Source organism: Quercus robur, chromosome 8, assembly GCF_932294415.1.
Source record: "Quercus robur chromosome 8, dhQueRobu3.1, whole genome shotgun sequence".
In the NCBI taxonomy this organism is placed as follows: Eukaryota; Viridiplantae; Streptophyta; class Magnoliopsida; order Fagales; family Fagaceae; genus Quercus; species Quercus robur.
In genome coordinates, this window is record NC_065541.1 from 31,628,908 (window position 1) to 31,650,792 (window position 21,885).

The 21,885-nt window shown below is 32.8% G+C and overlaps 1 protein-coding gene across 1 annotated transcript; it reads left to right on the forward strand.

Annotated features, from left to right (window-relative positions):
- Positions 1–278: 278 nt before the first annotated feature.
- On the forward strand, positions 279–3,055 carry LOC126695215 (cytochrome b561 and DOMON domain-containing protein At5g47530-like). The gene is made up of 3 exons (XM_050391883.1): positions 279–1,117; positions 1,962–2,213; positions 2,550–3,055. Exons 1-3 carry the CDS (start codon positions 497–499, stop codon positions 2,874–2,876), a joined length of 1,200 nt encoding a protein of 399 aa, XP_050247840.1. The 5' UTR covers positions 279–496; the 3' UTR covers positions 2,877–3,055.
- Positions 3,056–21,885: the final 18,830 nt, after the last annotated feature.

The window sequence follows — 21,885 nt, forward strand, 5'->3', positions numbered from 1 at the left end:
TACTTTTCAAAAGTTAGAAATGTAGGAAGCAAACAAAAGCCTGTGACTTCTTCCTTCTTCCAATATTGCTTTGGAAACAAAAATCTTTCCTATCAATTTTGCCAATTCTTTATTTCATATTTTATTTTATTTTTAAAAAAACAAAGAAAATGATTTCTTATAGTTTATATTGGACTGTCAGCAATGCAAATCGACAGTCATGCATATGTGTATATATATATATTTATATATTCTAAATACAACAAGAACAAGTCAACAAACCCCAACTCTTCCAACAATATTTTAACGCCCACTTTCCCTTACTCTTTCCTCCATGCTTCCTCTAACATCTATAAATTATTGAATTTTGATCCATAACTTTGATAATAAGATTGAGAGAGAACATACCTTAGGAAACAATTTCAGATCTGGAACATAACCTACATACTGAAAACTTGTTTTCTATTGAGGTGTTCATCTCTACATACTGAAAACTTTATAGTTGTGATCACCAACCATGAGTAAAGCTTTGACAACTTTGTTGTTTTCTTGTATTCTGTTCTCTCTCTCTGTTTCATCCTATGCTCAGACCTGTAACTCCTACACTTTTTCCTCTAACACGGTATATGCCTCATGCCAAGACCTTCCTGTACTGAATGCATTCCTTCACTATAACTATAGCAGTACAGCCAACACACTTGATCTTGCATATAGAGTCACTGGAGCCACAGCTACAAATTGGATTTCTTGGGCTATCAACCCTAGTGGACAACAAATGAAAGGGTCACAAGCCCTTGTGGCCTTTCAAAACTCTTCTGGAGCCATGCGGGTATATACATCCTCAGTAGAAAGTACTGGTATTTCTACGCTGTCAGAGAGTACTTTGAGCTTTGGGGTGTCTAATCTCAATGGATCATTTGTGAACGGTGAAATGACCATATTTGCTACTTTGACACTTAGTAGTGGCATGACAACTGTGAACCAAGTCTGGCAAGTTGGTCCAGTCAGTGGAGATAATCCTCAATCGCATGATATCAGTTCCAATTCAGCTAACAAGCGATCAGTGGGCACTTTGAATCTTCTTGATGGAACAACTTCTTCAGGAGGAGGAACCAGTTCAAAGCTTCGAAGACAGAATGTAAGTGATTCAATCTTCAAGTTTTTTTTAGCAAGTAGATCATATTTTTGCTTAATTTTACATGATTGTTTGTTGCTAAATTTGTTAAAGGGTTCCTTTCCATCTTAACTACCAATCTTCTGGGTTCTTTTGATGAGTTTTTGTGCGATTTATACCTATTTAGAAACTTAAAATTAACCATAAATAATAGATACCCTCGTGATTAATTCTATTGTATGATTATAAATTAACATCTTTGTGATGGTTCCTATATAGGCAAATATTTAATTGGTCTTAATTTTTACCGTTCAACCTTAGTTCTTTCATAGCTGTACTTGAATCTTGTCCTGCTAGGCAAGATTATAGCAAGAGACAGATTCTGTCTCAGTAGGACATGTATTTTTTTTCCCCCTTTTATGAGATAGAATTCTATTTAGCCTAATCTAACTCTATGTTTGGTTTGAGGGAATGAAAAATAAGAGAAAAAGAACAAGGGAGAAGGGAAAAATGTGAGCCCAAGTGTAAGTGTATGTATCCAACCAGCGGAAAGGAGTTAATTTCTCTTACTTTCTCTCCTCTTCCCCTCAAACCAAACATAGTGTAAGTATATGTGGTGGTAAAACACATATACTTGTAAATGACCATCACCTCAAGGGTAAGTGGTGGTAAAACACATATTTATGAGATTCTTTTCCTGAATAAAGACAAGCACTAAAAACAAAGATCTACGCATTTTTCTCATGCTCAACAACATGAACCATTTGTCTGTGTTACTTGTTTGTAAGAATAATTAAGAAACAAAAAAGAAACATCTTCTCTATATTCAAGGGTCTAATTTTTCCAATATTGGATTGACTATTTTCAGGTTCATGGAGTACTAAACGCTGTTAGTTGGGGAACATTGATGCCTTTGGGAGTGATCATTGCTAGGTACCTGAGGGTGTTTAAGTCAGCAGATCCAGCATGGTTTTATCTGCATATTGCATGCCAAACTTCTGCCTATGTTGTTGGGGTGGCCGGCTGGGCAACGGGTATGAAACTAGGCAGCGACACTAGCGTTCACAATTATCCACATAGGAACATTGGCATAACCCTCTTCTGCCTTGCAACACTTCAGGTACTCCATTATTTCATCCATACATGAACTCTAACTCATTGCTTATGAGATGAAATTATCATTCTTGATCATTTAAACTAGTTAAGTGTCATATTATGAGGCAATTTATCAACAATTCAATGTTCTTTCCTCTATGTCATTGAATAACATTCAGCTTATCCTTTTTATGTTTGTTTTCCTCCTAACCGGCTCTGCCTCTGATGTTTTCTGAACATGACTAAATCATCTTAAACAAGTCACATTTACTAATACTATATCAACTATGCAATTTCCTTTCCTGCATGCTTTATAATGTGTCTATTGTAGTTTTCTTACAACTGTGTTAAATGGTTGTAGGTGTTTGCCCTGCTTTTGCGGCCAAAGAAGGATCACAAATATAGATTATATTGGAACATCTACCACCATGCAATTGGATACACTGTCATTATTCTGAGCATTGTTAATGTCTTTAAGGGACTTGACCTCTTGGAGCCTGAAAAGAAGTGGAAGAAGATATATACCGCGATTCTAATTTTCTTGGGCTTCAATGCAGCTATGTTGGAAGCTTTTACTTGGTACATTGTCATAAAAAGGAAAAAGACAGGCTCTGACAAGTACCCTTCCTATGAGAATGGAGCGAACGGCACCAATGCGTATGGTGCGAGAGCACAGCCGGGAGTGTAGTTTGTAGATTAGAACATCTTTCTTAGATGCCATCGGTGAGGGTATTTGGGTGTCCCACTTATTTGGGAGAGTTTATTACTTTTATTTTATTTGATTTTAGCTGCTACCTAGTAGTTGATGTTTGGAGATTCGTAGGGTGTAATTTATTGCAGTATATAGATTGACTTCCTATTTTGTTATTTGTTTTCAGATTGATCTTATTTAATTCAATTATTTTGGAGCTTTTACTAAGACTATGGGGTTCTTCTGATTTGACAATTTTAAAAAAATAAAAATAAAAAGAAAGAGCCTGAACATGAGGGAAGACCAAGTCCCTTATGTTCTACTAAGGACAGGTACGAGTCCTAAGTGGATGTATATTATCCAGGCTGTGTCTGTGTCACGGCCTTTAAATAAATGTATAAGATTGAAAAGGAAGCATGAATCATGGATGTACTCTGTCACTTTGCGTTTGAGTTTCAGTCGATTCTACGTTAAACAATTAAAAGGTATTGAAAACATAATAAGAATTGAGGACCATTACTGAAAGGAGTGAAGTGGGGTTTGTTTCTTAGAGCGTTGATGTTTAGTTAAGGGGCATAGTGTTCTTGGCACATGTCTTACTCAAATCTAGCCAAGCCAAAGGCATGTTTTTTAATACGGCTAAATGTAATATTAAAGCGTCACAGAGCTTATGCACTCCTACATGAGGTCTCTACTTTTATATATCTATATTTATTCTATATAATAACTAATAGTCGAAACGTTTGACTTTTTTGTTGACCGCTTCTTATTGCACCAAATGGCGATACAAATTTTTGCCACATTTACTTAAAACAATATCGAACAATTGTGACTTTAGGATTTCCGTTTCATTAGCCACATGGCGATATAAATTTTTGCCACATTTATTAGGTTTTTCCGTTTCAGTATATATATATAAACATCAAAACAAAAAATTGCTTGGAGAAAACATATGAATGGCGTAGGAAGAGAAAGAAAGAGAATGAGAAATCTAAGGGCGCTACTATCGTCAAGCAAGCACCCCGTTCAGGCCGACATCCCACAACCGCAACTGGTACAGGTATTCATTGATTGTACATATATACTATCAAGTCTCAATCCCTAAATCTTGATTTAGAAGAGAAAGATAGTGAAAAGGAAGAAGGATATCGCCCTTCTATCTCCTTGATGAAAAGGTCAGAAAATATTTTAAAACTACTATACTTGATTATTCAAAACCCAAATTTAATCTAAAAATTAATTCAAATTCTTTGCATTTTGCGCTACTTTGTTGTAAGCGCAGAATGGATCACATTATGTCCTACTATGTCGAAAATTGAGTGAAAAATATGTAATTAGACTATAAAAAGGTTTTCTGGGCAGCCAACTTTAGTGCCTAAACAAAACTTCAGGCTTATTCTAATTTTTTTTTTTTTTGGAAGAGGCTGTCTTTCAACTTCCAAATTTGAAACTAATCGTTTTTTCTATTTTTTTTTTCCTTTTTTCAAATGTTGAAGATTTACTTTAGAGGTTTGTGTTATCTGCTCCCTCTAAGTGTTCGTGGAAATGCCTAGGCAAAACTTTCTGTCATTTAGGAATTATAAGGGAAAAAATCTTATAGATTTCTATCATTTCTTAAAGTTATTTTGTATCTAAACACTAAATCCACCAATGATATCTTAACTACAAAGTGAGTCCCAAGCATTGTTTATGTTTAATAGCAAACTGGAGTAGTTTGAATCACACTTTAGCATTGAATATGTTCAATTTATATTTTAACAATTTTTGTAGTCATTGTTCCCTGTTTTAGTAATCTATCTAACAGTAGATATTCCTCTATACACTCTTATGCAGGGTAAGACATGAGTGCATTGTCATTATTAGTCCATGCTCTACTATTATGTCTTCTAGTGCAACCATGGATTTCTTTTCCGTGGAACGTGTCACTTCTGAAACTAATTGGTTGATCTGCAATCAATGATTATCGATTATTCTTCAAAGGGTACCTGCTCTTATCTTCTTTTTTTTTTTTTTTTTTTTTTTTTTTTTTGGCTTAGTGTCAACAATTTTTTAGTTTGATTATTAAATTTTTTGGCACTTTGGAAGTTCTAATATCTGAGATTTTAGGTTTTTTTTTTTTTTTTGGGTTTATTTTGGTGTTAAAAGTTAAATCTTTCGAAAAATTTGTAACCTACACGATTATCTAACTTATGTTAAATCTTTTGAATTGTGGTTTATCTTCTCAATCTTGTGTTTTTTTTGTTACAAATGCAAGATTGTCTGAAAATTTGTAGCTTCAAATTCTGTTTGGTTGTTTTGAAAATGGACAAAAAGGAGATGAATTTAATTTGAGTCCTATGTTTTATTTTTCTTTTTGTGGTCGTTTCCTTCATGGTATATAATCATTCATAACCAAATGTAGCAGATGGGTTATTTTGTCAGATTTATGCTGGTACATACATTTCATATTTGCTTTTGTTTATGGGTGTTTGAATTTTAGGCTATGGAAGCATTATTTACTTACTAATGGTTGTGAGGTCTAAATGGTTTTGATTGTACACTTCTTTCTTACTTTTGTTGTTGGTGGTATCTTAAGTGAATTTTAATTTTGATGTTTTTAATATGTTAGATGCACCTTCTTCATAATTAACATCTAGAACTTAGTTGCTCTTATGATGATCCATAATGTTGGATGTATAGATTCACACAATTGAAATTTAATTGTAAGGAGAGTAATTATTAAATTAACAACACTGTGTAGCTTTGTCAAGGGTGAATCTCTTTATTAATTTGTAATTGAGTGAAAATCCATAACTTCATATGTATACATTCACACACAATTGGATTTGTTGGTCACGAGAATTTTTTAAATGAGATCAATGTTGCATGACTTTTGTATAGGTTGAATCTATATTGAGGTGTAGTTTAAAGAAAATAATTGATTACATAAGTTTAGGATTTTAGCTAGAATTTATGCGCTTCTCATAACTTTTGAGCTATACATCTGCTTGATGAACAATGAGTGTGGTATATGCATTTTCAAAGTTATCTATAGTGAATAGAACTTTTCTTTTTTAAATATTTTTGCTTCTATATTGATTACTCAACCTTACCTAATGCATGCTTATTATGATGGAGGATTCATTGTTGCTCAACAATGGACTACAATTTAAGGGCTGCAATATATGCTTTAGATAATCTTTAGAAAAATACACTTCATTTTATTAATGAAAACTTCAAATAATTAATTGATGCGCATACTATATGCTTTTAACAATGCTAATGCATATTCTTCCATTGCATCTTTGTCATGCTTTGAGTTTTCTATTTTTTTTCCCTTCCAAATCAGGAAGAACAAATGGCCGTTTATCTTGATCAAATGTTACAACAAATGATTATATATGCTAGGTGTTAGATAAAAGGCCTAAATATGTATTTTGATTCCTTATACTCATCTAATCTTATCTTCTTTTGTTTCTATTTAGCTTAGAGGTTATATACCACATTTGGACGTTAAGATACATTAAGAAAGTAGACAAAATCAATCTTGATTAACTTCCAAAGTTTTTTGGGATGTAGTGAAATTTTCTCATTTTAGCAATTAAACAGATATTTTGAGGAAGAGTTAGGAAAAGATATTAGGTTTTATTCATGGTGTTTTCTTGATAAAAGAAATTTGTAAGTTCTACATTTTGAAATGAAATAATTAATTTTGAAAGCTTATATCCACTTGCAGTTTTAGTTATTAATTTCTCAAAAGGTTAGAAAGAGAGAGATTTGTTTCTTCAAGATTCCAACTTTGTTTTTTCAATAAAGCTTCTTCAAATGCAAAAACATAAAAACACTTTTTTTTGTTATAATTTGTGAAAGCTTACAGGATGCCTCTCATTTCTCAAATTGGAATACAACCATCAGATTGAACTGAATGTACCTCCAGTGAAGTGTACAAGGGTATAATTTAATTTACTACAAAACATGAGTTTAATTATAGAATCTATGGAGAAGAAGAGTTTAGCCTGACATTTAGATGAATATCAAAATAGAAACTTCACAAGTTCCTTTATACATCCCAACGGTACTTAAAGCCCCTAAAAATTATTTTACCTTAAGGCTACAATTAACAATAGAAAAATGACGAGTATCGTTGTCATGTATAATGCACATGACTTATTAAACCATACTTAAATTATTTTTTGAGAAGACAAACCATACAATCATTTCAAGTGATTATAACCAAACTTTGTCCACAGTATTTTGTATTCTAATTTCTTAATGCATATCTCCTCAATAGGTTCTATTGACAACTTGTAAAACTACAATGGAAAAGATTTACATATTCAATTGAAAAAGAAAATAACCTAATGTTTCTTTAGATTTATGTTGAATAAGAAAATAATGCAATGTTTCTTAAGGTTTCATTATCAGTAATTTTACCGTGCATCGCACGGGTTAGCGACTAGTATATATATATTCAATAATAGAAATGTCTTTAATGACTTTGAGCTTTGTTTGCTTCAAAATTTCCATCCTCTGCAACAAATCAGTGTTGTATTTTATGTAATAGTTTAAAAGATAATGTACTGAATTGTAGATTTCAGAATGTTTTCTAACTTTATCAATGTTGAAGTCACCAAAATTCCATGGAAAGTTATATAAAAAGCTCATGGAATATTCAAAAGCCCATGGCAACCATATATAAAAATTGCATGGAAAGTTATAACTATTTATTTTATGACCATGGAAATTATATTCAAAACTCATGGCAATTATTTATCTTCAAAACCCATATAGCAATCATTTGCAAAAAAAACCTATGGAAAATTATATCATGGTAATTATTTATCTCACTAACATTTGGATCTCATGAATATTATCAATATCAAATCCCATAACACATTATTTATAAAAGACCATGGAAACCATATTATAAAAACCCATGGAAAATATTATTTATGAAAGATAATGGAAATCATTATTTAAAAACCTATGGCAAATATTCATGAAAGCCTAACATTTACACTATTTTTGCTAACAAAAAAAAGCTCATGTAAACTATAAACCCATGGCAATATATCTTATAGGCCGAAGAGTTATATCAAAAGTGCAAGCCCAAGTGAAAGATTCCCCAAGACAAGGCCCAACTTGAAAAGTTTAGCCTTCATGGCAAAACCCAGCAACAAACCACAGCAAAGGAAGCCCACATGTGAAACTAAGTCAACCGGGCCTTGACTGAATGCCAGCTGGACAACACTATAAAGCAACTATGTGCCCAAACCAAATTGAGAACAAACCACCTGTTAAAATAAGGTCATATTAGCCCCTTTGTCACTACCACCTCTAACGTGAACGGTACCTAGCAGGTGGGCTGGCACCTAAAAGCCGAAAAGCTAGAGAGCAATAAATGTTTTTCTTATTCTTCACTTTCTGGTCACAATTCAAGGAGGCCATGACCAGTGCTTCAACTAATCAGATTATTGCTTGCTAAAAATATATATAATTGATTCATGGACCAAGCTCATGAATCACAAAAGGGAAAGTTTAGGGAAAAGTGATTTGGAGAGCCTTAGGAGATTCCATCAGAGTTCTCAGCAAGTGGCTTAGAGTGATAACCAACACTTATGAACTTTGATCCTAGTTGCAGCTAACAAGATCATTGGTCCTAATGCATGCTCTAATCCCATGGGCTTAGGATAATCTCCTAAATCCTAGCATTTAGTGTCAAGGTTGCTGAATCTCAGCCTCCAGCTGCCATTACCCAAAGAAGCAAAAACCTCCAAAAGCAAATCACACCATTTTTGACCAAATCCTAGGATAGATAATTTGAGATTCCCTTGCTAATCACTCCCTACAGCTCCATTATAAAATGAACCCACCATCAACTCCTAAAAATACGCCATCTTCTCATAAATACTCCACTTACTATCTTATTTTCAATTGATAAGTTAGTATTCTCAGCTTATAAATTAGTCTCTTAGTTCATATAATAACCTCTTAGCTTTTAGTTCATGAATATCTCCCATACACTTACCCACAAGCATTCTTCCCCACTTCATCAAAATAATTCCAACAATACCCACCAACACTATTATCTTACATCTCCTTATTATATTCTCATAAATACTTTATCCATCATGCTATTCTTACCTCATAAGTCAGTTCTTGAGTTCATAAAATATCTTTCAATCCATAAACATCCTTATATGCATATCCACAAACACTCTCTTCCATCTCATCAAAAAGTTCCAGCAGTATAAAAAGCCTTAAATGTCATGTCTAAAAAGAGCTAAAGACTAGCTCATCCATCTTCTATATTTACACATACCTACCCATCAATCTCCACAAAGTAACTTCCATCATTTACTATATATAAACACCTCATTATCAACATGGCATGACACAAAGATATTGTTTTAATATTTGCTGCATTAGCTGGAATCTCTCTCTCTCTCTCCCTTTATTTCATCATAATTTTTCCTCTTTTATTTGTAATTATGGAGTTTTTAGTCCTTATTTATTGCTTTTCCATTGAAAGCTATAATCTTACTATGAAATTCTTTCCTCCTGTTCACTTAATAATAATAATAATAATAATAATAGAGAAAATACATGATTTTTCTGATGTGAACATATTTCTCAATCTGTCGAACGACCAACTGCTGGACCTTTCTCTTGTTTCATTGTTGGACTATTATTTGAGCACTTGTTGTGGTGGACCATTTTTTGTGCTAGCTTATCTTTGCAAGAGGTATTCTTGGGGTTTTATTATAATCCAATGTTGTAATCAAGACCTTGAGCAAAAGTTGGCTTTTCCCATTTCACCGATAGCCTTTGAGTCATTTTCTGAGCCCAACGTCAGGTCTTGCTCTTAGTTTCCCAAATATTTCATTGGCAATAAAAAACCACCCCCAACAAGATTATATATATATATATATATATATATATGCACCCTCACATTTAAATTCTCGTATGGAGGAATATTATGTTACGAAAGTTACAATTTGAGGCGGGATGAAGAAGAACTTATTTGTTGCATTTATTGATCCTCAAGGATGGGAATGTTATTTTGTGAAACCTTAAGGGAAGTTGATGTAATTTATTCTAATTTTTTTTTTTATTATGTCAACATTTGTCAAATCACTAAAACCCTATTTGTTTTGGCATAAACATTTTTTCAAAAATATATTACTCATTTTTGGACATTTAGGATGACTAAAAATCTTGGTCAAACAAAAATAATTTTCCATTGATTAGGAAAAACATCCACTTTGGGGTTGCAAACATTTCACTCTTTTTACCATGGCTGAAAATATATTACACTTTTAGAGGGCATACAACATTTTCAACCTCAAGAGTTGCAAAAATCTCCTAAATGACAAAAATATTCCCAAGATATTCAAAATAGAGAAAAATACCCTCAAAACCTCCAAAATACATTTGAAACCTTCAAAATAGCTAAAATACTCACTATATTTCTAAAATGACCAAAATATGTCAAAAAAACCTCTAAATGACAAAAATATACTAAAAACCACTAAAATGACAAAAATACCAATAAAATCCTAAAAATGACTAAAATACCCTCAAAACATGTGAAATGCCATTGAAAGCTTGAAAATTATCATAATGCCTCGAAACATCTACATGATAAAAATTTACCCTTGAAAATCTCTAAAATAACTAAAATACTTTGGGAAACATTAAAATAATAGAACTACTTCTAAAATCTCTAAAATGATCAAAATACCCCAAATTTACAGGATGACCAAAAAAAAACCTTGAAATTTCCAAAATGACTAAACTACCTTTAAAACCTGCACTATGATTGAAATACTCCCCTAAAACAACCAGAAGGATCCAAAGCCATTAAAATGATGAAATTACCTCTTGAAACCTAACAAAAATGACCACAATGATTGCCCACCAACTTTTAAAAGTAAAATAAATAAAAAAAGAACTTGCAAGTGTTATTTTGGAGGTTTTATATGTTTGTGATTATTCATATGAATGTGTAAATTTAGTTTTTTGTTTGTCATAAATAGATTTTCCTTTTTTTGGTTTCACTATTATTTTAATTGTACATAGTAATGTGATTTTCAATAATTTTACTGTGGTTGTTCTTATTTTAAAATTGTTTTTGATTGTTATGATGAATATTTTAAAGTAGTGATTGGGGAACAAAATTTGGGGGTAGCTTTAAGATAGGTTTTGGATGCAAGACCTCATAGATTTCATGAGACGTTAAAAGTTGCTAGCTAGGCCAACAAAAAACCTCATAGATAGATTTCGAGAGACTTTAAAAGCCACTAGGCCAGCAACTTAATGGGTTAAATACAATAGTTATTTAATATAGAATAGTAATGAGTTAAAGTAAAAGGCAAGAGGGATTTGAGGAAAAAAAAGTTGTCAAGATGGAGGCTTGTACGCTATAGAAAATCTGTACATATAAAAGACAAAAACATTAGGGTGTGTTTGTTTGGAGATCAAATCGGGTGGATGGAAAACTTTGGATAGAAAATGGGAAGGAAAACTTTTTGGAGTGTTTTTGGTTAGGTAGAGAGGAAAGAAAATAAATGGTGGGGCTCAGGTGTTTTCTCCTCGGGCCCACCAAAAAGTTTTTTTCTCCAAATTGGAAAGAAAACTCAAATGAAAAAATGAGGCTCCGTAATGGACAAAAAAGCCCATGTGCAATTCGTTCAATTCCTTTTTTTGGGTGCTGTCTTGGAAACGTTGCCTCCCTTTTATCTTTTATCTTTTATCTTTTTTCTTCTACTTTCCTGGGCTGGCCATTGCCTTTTTTTTTTTTTTTTTTTTTGGATTTCCTAGGCATAGCCTTCTTCTTTTTTGTTTAACTGGACATGATTTTTATTTTTCAATAAATTGGGTGATTGTTTTTTTTTTCTTGGTTGATTGTCACTTTTTTGTTTTAATTGGCCATTATGTTTTAACAATGGTATATGAGTAAATTTATACAAACTCACTTTTCTATCCCTCCACTTTTTCACTCCCAACCAAACGGAAAGGACGAAAATTAAAATCTTCCACTTTTCCACCCCTCCAATCAAACGATCCCTATGTGGCGTTTGGTATGGGAGAATCCACATTACTCCTAGTATCTAGATTCCTAAGAATGTGATTCATTGCAATCTGGATGCCTAGGAATGTAGCTATTCCTATGTTTGGTTTTATTAGGAATCTCTTAAGATTCCTAGGAATATGAGATGATAATGTTTAGTTTATTCCCAGGAATCTTAAATGAATTATTTATTTTTCCCATTCTATCCTTAGATTTGAATGTGAACTACCAAGTCTTTTTTTAAAAAAATCTTCCTCTAAATAAATAATAAAAAACAAAATATAAACTATTAATAATTTGTTGAGCAACACACACACCACAGCAAAAGTGAAAAATACCTGGCAATATGGAGGGCCCCCTTCAAACTTTTTTTTTTTTCCACACGTGAAACCTAAATAGAATTTTGTTAAAGAATATATCAACAAAGTTGTCTATTCAATTTATGTTATTTTGGCGGAAAAAATATTGATGATTTGTTTTATATTTTATCTTAATTGTTTAAATGATAAGGAAAAAGGGTTAAAATTGTCAATTTATAAAAAAATACAATTTCCTTTAAACTTGGGAATTTGGATACCTATCTGTTTTAAAGGTAATCCACATTCCTACTGAGAGGGGTTTAAAGGGAGAATCCAGATTCTCCTAGCATCTGATTCCTTGGCGTAATTTGCAACCAAATATGGGAATTTTTAAACATTCTTGGGAATCCTAAAACATTACCCCGTACCAAACGCCACATTAGAGTATTTTTTTTAAGAATGAAAGTACAATTCATATTTAGGAGTAGGTGATACTAGTGAGTAGTGCCAATTAGGGCTGTCCAATGGGTTCAGAACCCGACTAAACCAACTGAATCCGATCGACTGGAAGCCTAGTGGGTCAACCCGAATCCCATGATCGGTTGGGTTCGGGTCCTTTTCTAAGAAAACCCGAATATTCGGTTTGGGTAGTGGGTTAAGGGTCTAAAAACCCATATAACCCGACCTGATCGAAAGTTTTAGAGTAAATATATATATATATATATATAATATGTTCTCTGTCTCTCTGTCTGTGTTTACCCGAAATTTTGATATTCCGTTGTTGTGTTCCCTTCTTACTGCCGTTGGCGCCACCCTAGTTGTAAAGTGAATTCCTAGAACCAAACTGTAAGGCCCGTTTGAGCCAAGAGAAGGCGTGTAAGACATGAGAGGTATAAGGTTGGTTAGGGTATGTATTACGAAATGCAATGGATGTGAGAAAAACATGATAACTGAGTGTTGAACGTAGGATAGTATGGATAGGTTGTGGAGATCCAACTCCTCTATCAGCTCCAGGACTAGTTGTCCTCCTGATATTGTAAATGAAGAAGATCACACCATTGAAGAAAATGAATTGATCCCTGATTTTAGTAAATGGAATGTTCCTAAAGTTGATACTAAAACTGTTTATAAAACTAGTTTGGTTGAAAGTACTTTTTATTTTGCTTACAAAGCCAGAATTGTTGAACAAATTTTCTCTATTTCAAAAGTTCATGAAAAATGTTGTTTGTTCACTAAAAGAAATATTAATGAATTCCTTGCTGCTAAAAAATTCAGTTATTTGCATATTGGAATGGTTCAAGTTGCTATTAAACCACTTACCCGAAAGGGTATTAATGCTTCTGTTCTCATGTGTTTAAGAGATGCTAGATTTAAGATTTTTAAAGATAGCATTCTTGGTATGATTACTGCTTCTATGTATGATGGTCTTGTTTATTTTAACTGTTATCCTGATCTTACTCTTGCTTTGGACGATCCTAATATTGTTAAAGCTTTGACATTGAATATTGCTTCATCTGGTTATCACATGGAAGAAGGTAGTAAGCCTTTTGCTTTGATCTATCGCATTTATTATAGACTGATGGGTACTCAAATGAACCCATGTGCTAAGATTCCTAGAGAATCTTATGGTAAAACCATGTTAATTCAATGTTCAACCCTTGATGCTAAAATTCAAGTTCCAAAAATGATTCAATGGCAAGATGTTAAGCTTCCTAATGATTGGTTGTTGGAACAAGAATCCCCTCCTGCTAAACCTGTTTTTGATGAACTTGATCTCACCCATATTCAACAATATCTTGATGGTACTGTTAAAATAAGTTTTCAAAGCAATACACCTTTGAGGATCAACGAAGGAAGACATTCCTTTGCTGGATCTGAAAGTATTTCAAAAAGAGATCAAGAGATCAATGATTTTTTGAAAAAGAATTTGGAAAAACCCTCTGATTTAAAGCTAAAAGGAGTTTCTAGTGGTAATTCACAAGTTAGCACTCCTTTCTATTCTACTAAAGCTGAATCTTTCTCTCCTCATGGCAATGTTGCTGTTGATGATGAAGAAGACTCTGTATCTATTACTCCATTAGACTTTAATTCTCCTCCCATTGAAAATCCTCCTGTTTACCAAAATCAATTAAGAGTTTTGACTATTTTAAATGATGATTTTGAGATTGATTGGGATTCTTTGTACAATGAGTTTATGCTTTAAAAAAACAGACCTAAAAGAAAATATTTCCAAAATAATTTTGCTCAGTCTGAAAAAGACCGTGTTAAGAGAAAATGGTTGGAAAAGATGAATCAATTGAAAAGACTTATTTTGTTTTTTGATTTTCTTGAAAACCATTATGTTTCAGAAGATGAAGTTTCAATACAACATTTAAATGTGATAAAAAAAATCAAATTTTGTTAAAGCAGATAAAACCATTATCAAGTCTACTCATCCTCCTCTTGAAACAATTTTGATAACTACTAAGAAGGATGAAGTGACAAAAGAGGAAATGAAGGCCTCTCCTTTCAAAATTGCTGACGATCAAACTCCCATTGTTAGTCTTATTGAACAAAACAATTTTACTAATCAATCTTTGCATATTATTGGTCAATAGCTTGACTATATTGAAGAAAAAATTGTTGAAAAACCTGTTTCTGAAAAATCTGTTTCTGTTAAAACTGAGAAACCTTTGATTGATTTACCCAGTCAAAGAGAAAAAGTTATGTTTAAAACTTCTCAGTCTAAGACTCTTGAAATTGTTGAAAAAATGCTTTCTGATTTAAAAGTTAAAACTGAGGGTACTTCTACAAGTACTCCAGCTGCTCGAACTATTTCTAAAAAATAAATTGTTTCTGAAGAAGATACAGATTCTGATACTGTTTCTTCTGTTTCTGCAAAAAGAATCTTTGATGATGATTTACCAGAAATTAAAAGATTTGTTGGAAACTCCAAACCCATGTCTTTTACTAAAAACTAGTATTGAAAACCCACTCCTCCGGATATGCAGTTTGAAGAGAGATATTTTCAAACACAGTTTTCTGTTTTTGCTGATAAGCTTTATGAATGGAATATTGATGGTTTGTCTGAACAAGAAATCATTAATAAAATGAGTCATATGTCTATGGTTGATATTGCTTATCAAAATAACCATGATCTTGATTAACCTGAAATTGTTAATTTACTTGTTACTGGTTTTTCTGGTACTCTTCGTGGATGGTGGGATTCATATATCACTGAAGAATCCAGAGAGTCTATTAAACATGTTGTTAAAAAGAATGGTGAAGATTTACCTATTTTTGATAAAAGTATTGGTCATGGTATTTCTGATGGTGTTAATATCTTGATCTATACTATTCTCAAACATTTTGTTGGTACTCCATCCAATATTTCATCTCGTGTTTCTGATTATTTTTGAATAATTTGAGTTGTCCTACTATGTCTGATTACAGATGGTATCAAGATGTTTTTACTTCCAGAGTGATGCTCTGGAAAGATTGTCATAAGCCTTATTGGAAAGAAAAATTTATTGACAGTCTGCCTCCTATCTTTGCTCATAAGGTAAAACAAGAATTAATGGGTAAAAATGATTCTATTGATTATGATAATTTAACCTATGGTGATATTTTCAATACTATTAAAAAACTTGGTATCAATATGTGTAATGATGAAAAATTGTTAAAACACCAATTAAAAAATAAAAGGAAAACTAAATATGAAATGGGAAATTTCTATGAACAATATGGTTTACCTCCTATTGCTCCTTCCAGGCAAAAAGGTAAAAAACATAATAAAAGCCATAAAAAATATAAAAAATACAGAAATAACTTTGTTAAACCTAATGATTTCTATGCCAAGAAGAAAAATGTTTCTTAAAAATATGTTAAACAAAGATCAGGTAAAGGTAAATGTTTTAACTATGGTAAACCTGGACACTTCAGTAAAGACTGTAAAGAAAAAACTGGTAAGTTAAAAAACAAATTTAACATGTTAAATATTGATGATAAAGAGCAAGAAGAATTATTCAGAATCCTTGAATCAAACAACTCGTCTGATTCTTTGGAAGATGATTTTTCTTCTTCATCTGATTCTTGCTATCAATCTGCTGATGATTCTTCTAATTCTCCTAATATTAAAATTGGTTGTAGAGATTCTTGTTGCAATGTTGTTAAAATTGTTAATGCCCTCACTAAGAGTGAAGAAGATGAAAAATTAATAATTCAATTAATAAATCAAATTCAAAACCCTGAATTGGAAAAAGAATATTTGGATAGGTTTAAGAAAATTTTGATAAGAGATGAAACTGGTAAAAAACCAAAATCTACTATAAGCTTTGAAGAAACTTTGGAAAGATTTAATAAAAAGAAATCCAAAAAATTAACTGTTAATGATTTTCAACATGAAATTAATATTGTTAAACAAGAGATAAATGAATTAAAACATGAATTTAAAAGCATGAAAAGTGATAAAAATAATCTCAAACAAGAATTGATAATGCTAAAAATTGATAAAAATCTTAATAAATCTGATAATGAACAAGATAAACAAGATGAGCACAACGATGGAGCTGAATCCAGTCAACAGGCTCTTCTTTCTGATAGAGGTATTGTTGATAATTCTCAACTTAATCTTGTTAATAAATCGCTTCCTCAAAAATGGTTTACAAAAGTTAAAATTGTTGTTTCTCCTGATTATCATTTCACTGTTGTTGCTATGATTGATTTTGGTGTGGATATGAACTGTATCCAAGAAGGATTGATTCCTTCAAAATATTTTGAAAAATTTACTGAAAGATTGGTTTCTGCTAATGGTTCCCAAATGAAGATCAAATATGAATTGAATAATGCTCATGTTTGTCATGATAATGTCTGTTTCAAGATTCCTTCTGTTCTTGTTAAAAATATGACTGATAAAGTGATTCTCGGTCTGCCATTTATTAATGCTTTGTATCCCTTTCTTGTTGAACATGATGGAATTACTACTGATCCATTTGGACAGAAAATAAAATTCAAATTTGCTTCAAAGTTTGAAATTGATGTTGATACTTTAACTTTGATTCATGCTAAAATCAAACATCTCAATTTCCTTCAGCAAAAAGTAAAATACAAAAAAAATTGCTGAACAAATTTCTGATAAACTGTTGTAATCCAAAATTGATAATTTTCATAAAATGTTGATTGATGATGTTTGCTCTGATGTTCCTAATGCTTTTTGGCATAGGAAGAAGCATATTGTTGACTTGCCTTATGTTAAAGATTTTGATGAGAAAAACATCCCTACTAAAGCTCGTCCTATTCAGATGAATGCTGAAACTGTTAAATTTTGTAAAAAAAGAAATCCATGATTTGTTAGAGAAAAAATTGATTAGGAATAGTAAGTCTCCTTGGTCTTGTTCTGCTTTTTATGTCCAGAAAAATGTTGAGATTGAAAGAGGAACCCCTCGGTTGGTAATTAACTACAAACCCTTAAATAAGGTTTTGGAATGGATTAGGTATCCTATTCCCAATAAAAATGACCTTGTTCATAGGTTGAGTGAAGCTGTAGTGTTTTCCAAGTTTGACATGAAATCTGGGTTCTGGCAAATTCAGATTAGTGAGCATGATAGATACAAAACAGCTTTTACCACTCCTTTTGGACATTATGAGTGGAATGTTAAGCCATTTGGTCTTAAGAATGCCCCAGGTGAGTTTCAAAACATCATGAATGACATTTTTAACTCCTTCAATTATTTCACCATTGTTTATATTGATGATGTTCTTGTTTACTCTAGCTCCATTGCTGAACATTGGAAACATTTGCATTCGTTTCTAGATACTATAAAAAGAAATGGTCTTGTTGTCTTTGCTAAGAAAATCAAGTTGTTTCAAACAAAAGTTCGTTTCCTTGGGTATGACATCTCTGAAGGAAAAATTCGTCCTATTGATAGAGCCATTCAATTTGCTGATAAATTTCCTGATGTTATCACTGATAAAACACAACTTCAAAGATTTCTGGGGTCATTAAATTATGTTGCTGATTTCTACAAGGATATGAGGAAACAATGCAAACCTTTTTTTGACCGGCTAAAAACTAATCCCCCTCCTTGGTCTGATGTTCATACTTTCCTTGTTAAACAAATCAAATCTCATGTTAAGACATTGCCTTGTCTTGGTATTCCTACTGTTGGTGCTTTCAAAATTGTTGAAATCGATGCCTCTGACATTGGTTATGGTGGTATTCTGAAACAAAGAGTTTCTCCTGGGTCACTTGAACAAATTGTTCGTTTCTATTCAGGGATTTGGAATAATACACAGTTAAATTATAGTACTATTAAAAAAGAATTTTTATCTATAGTACTATGTATTTCAAAATTTCAAAGTGATTTGTTAAACCAAAAGTTTTTGTTACGTATTGATTGCAAAAGTGCTAAATATGTTATTGAAAAAGATGTTGAAAATATTGCTTCAAAACATATTTTGGCTAGATGGCAAGCTATTTTAAGCGTTTTTGATTTTGATATTGAATATATTAAAGGATCTCAAAACACTATCCCTGATTTTCTTACCCGCGAATTTCTGCATTGTCACAATGGCAAGTAGAAGACCCAAAGATAATCATCCTGCTGAAACCTCCAAACAAATTGTTAAAAAAGAACTTGCTTCCCCCCTTGAAATTACTAATCGTTTCACCACCCTAAGAACCATCCCTAGGCCCAATTACTCCACTGTTCTTGCCTCGTCCTGTGACCCTTATGCCATAACCCCTGTTAACCAGCCTATTAAAACTGCTTTTCCCAAAAATTCCTATAACCCTCAATACATCAAAAAAAATATATTTCCAATACTTGTTTTATATTGAACCCAACAGAGTCTCCATTTCTGATCCCCTCAAACTTGCTAAAAGTTATTTCCCTCCAATGTTTCACTGGATTCCTGAGCACAGAGAAAAGAATTTAAATTATTATTCTGATTTTCTACGTCATGAAAAATCTATTATTATTAACACCATATCTGACAGAGTTGATACCTCCAAAATTATTTACCACAGTGTTTACTTGGTCAATTTTATTTCTAAAGAAAAATGGGGCTCTTCCCTTACTTCTACCAGAACAATGCCAAGTTTCCCCATTCCCTATTCATATTATGATTATATCACTGCTTGGTCGAGATTTATGTTGCACCAGAATGAAAACATGTCTCATTCCTAGTTTGTTAACTTTGACAAAAGTTTCACTGGTTATTTGCTTCCTTGGTTCAACTGTTGGTGGACCCAATTTGGCCCTATTGCTGAAATATTTCCTGAGCCATTGCTTAATGCTTTCGAATGTTTCAAGAAATGTTATCGGTGTGATGCTTATGGAGATAAATTCCCTGCTTTGCTTCACTTTGTTAAAAAACATAAAATACCTTGGATATTAAAATGGCAATATGAAAAAGAAGGTGATGTTCTCTCAAGACATTGGTATGTAAAATGGTGGGGCAAATTTCCTCACACTCAATGTATTATTGCTACTATTTCCAGAGAATTTTCATCTACTGCTGCTCTACCCATTGCCAAGGATCATTCCCTAGTTCAAACCCCGGCCCTTACTGATGCTCCCTCTTCTTCTTCCATCAAGAATGCTAAGCCTCCAGCAAAGAATAAAAGCTCCCCTATTGACAATCTGAGAAAAAATCCTGATGCTCTTTTGGCTTTACTCAAATGGGTAGAAGAAGTTGTTGCCAATCAAGAAGAATCCAATGCCTCTTCTAAGGAATTTGTTGCTCACAACCCTTATTTCCCATATGACCATGAACTGTTCGGACATGATGAAGATAACACTCCATATCTTCAAGAAGATTGATCTTATTTGTCTGGCCTGCACAAAGGCCAAAAATGCTACAATGTTTACTTACTGGTGAAATTTCACTGTTGTTTTCCACTACTGATGATAATGTTCTAAAAAGAAGATTCTCCATGATTCCCGCGACTTTTAGTCACATCAAGATTGCTTTCAGCAAACCATTACTGTTAACTTTTACTGTTCACAAGTATTGTTCATTCAGAATTTTGCCTATTTAAGGGGGGTTGTCCCTTATGTTTGGAACAAGTTTTACTTAAGTTTTGCTTCAGAATTTCCTTTCCTTAGAACTCCTTCTTTAGGAAGCCTTCTGAGAAAGAGAATTCCTTGTTTCTGCTACTACTACTACCTTGTTCACTACAATCTTTGTAACTCTACAAACCTTGTAACTAGGACTAGTTCAAGTTTTGTAACTGTCAACCTGTTCTGAGATCTTGTATTAACTACTACTACTGCTGTAAGTGTTTTGTACTACTTTCAATAAACAAGTATTTTCAGTCTTATGTTCATCATACTATTTGTTGCTACCGCCACCTTGGATGGATTACCACTATACCGGACGGTTCTAAATTGCTTTCATTTACTTTGAACTATTGCTTTCATTTACTTTGAATTATTTTGATATATACTGCTTGGTTGGTTCTACCGCCTTATTATTGTTATAACTTATTACTTTACTTCATTTACGTTAAATCATTTTGATATATACTGCTTGGCTGGTTCTACCACCTTATAATTGTTCTAACTTATTCATTTACATTACTTTCACTATATTTAACTGTGCTTCCGCCATCAGCTGTGCGTCTTTCCCCCCTTATGGTATCAGAGCCACTCTTTTCTGGTTGGTGATAGTGTGGTTGTGTTCATTTACATTACTTTCACTATATTTAACTGTGCTTCTGCCATCAGCTGTGCGTCTTTCCCCCTATATATATATATATATATATATATATATCTCAGTTCTTTTGAGGTGAGCACTTGAGACTGAGTATGAAAAGACTAAAGCACTGTCAAATTGAGAACTACACACATCTAGAGCCTTACACGCAAAAGAAAAAATCAAATCAGCAAAGTAAAAATCAAATCACCAGAAGTTCAGAATGGCTAAAATTGAAATGGAAATCAGCCTTCCACAGTTCCACACGTAAGCCTCAGTCTTCACTCTTCAATCCCATCTCAGACTTCTCCCTGTTCTCAATATCTCATTCTCTCATAAATCAAAATCTCACTCTCAATCTCAGTCTCCGTTCTCTCTACACTCAATCTCAAGTCTCTCTAGTCTCAACCCTTCACTCCATACCCTCCACAATCCACACTCCTTTCCAAACCTTAGCTGTTGCCGCTGCAGCCTCATCACCACAGTCATGGCTTCACCTCACTTTCCACCATGGGTTAAGCCTTCTCATGCTCATGGATCAGCTTTTTAGTCTCAAGACTCTCAGGTATATTTTCTTCCTTTTTCATTTATCTTTTTCTCTATTTTGAGATATGAGTTTTTCATCTTGTTCAATTTATTGAAAACTTAAAGATCATAGTTGTGAGAAATTGCTTAGCCGTACTGCCATAGAGTTGCATGTGCTTGATTCCACTTCGAAACATTGTATCCAATGTAGTCACTCTCTCTAGTCTCTGTACTTTTCTGTTTGATTTAAAGATTAGGGGACCAAAACAAACCAAGTGATTGGATTCAAACTTGAAACCCTGATTGTCTTGATTTGATTTGTTAGGTCAAAGATGAACCCCTAATTTGAGTGTGCTCGTTTGTGTTCTTTTTCTTCATTTTTATCCTGTGTGGTGGTCCTGTTTGTATTTGCCCAATTTCATTCCTTGTTCTGTTTTTTTATTTTTTTTAATGA

Excerpts from the sequence above, each read along its gene's own strand:
- LOC126695215 (XM_050391883.1), top strand. The coding sequence starts at position 497 with ATGAGTAAAGCTTTGACAACTTTGTTGTTTTCTTGTATTCTGTTCTCT. Across the intron at positions 1,118-1,961 it reads CAAAGCTTCGAAGACAGAAT|GTTCATGGAGTACTAAACGC; the intron begins GTAAGTGATTCA and ends GACTATTTTCAG. Across the intron at positions 2,214-2,549 it reads TCTGCCTTGCAACACTTCAG|GTGTTTGCCCTGCTTTTGCG; the intron begins GTACTCCATTAT and ends AAATGGTTGTAG.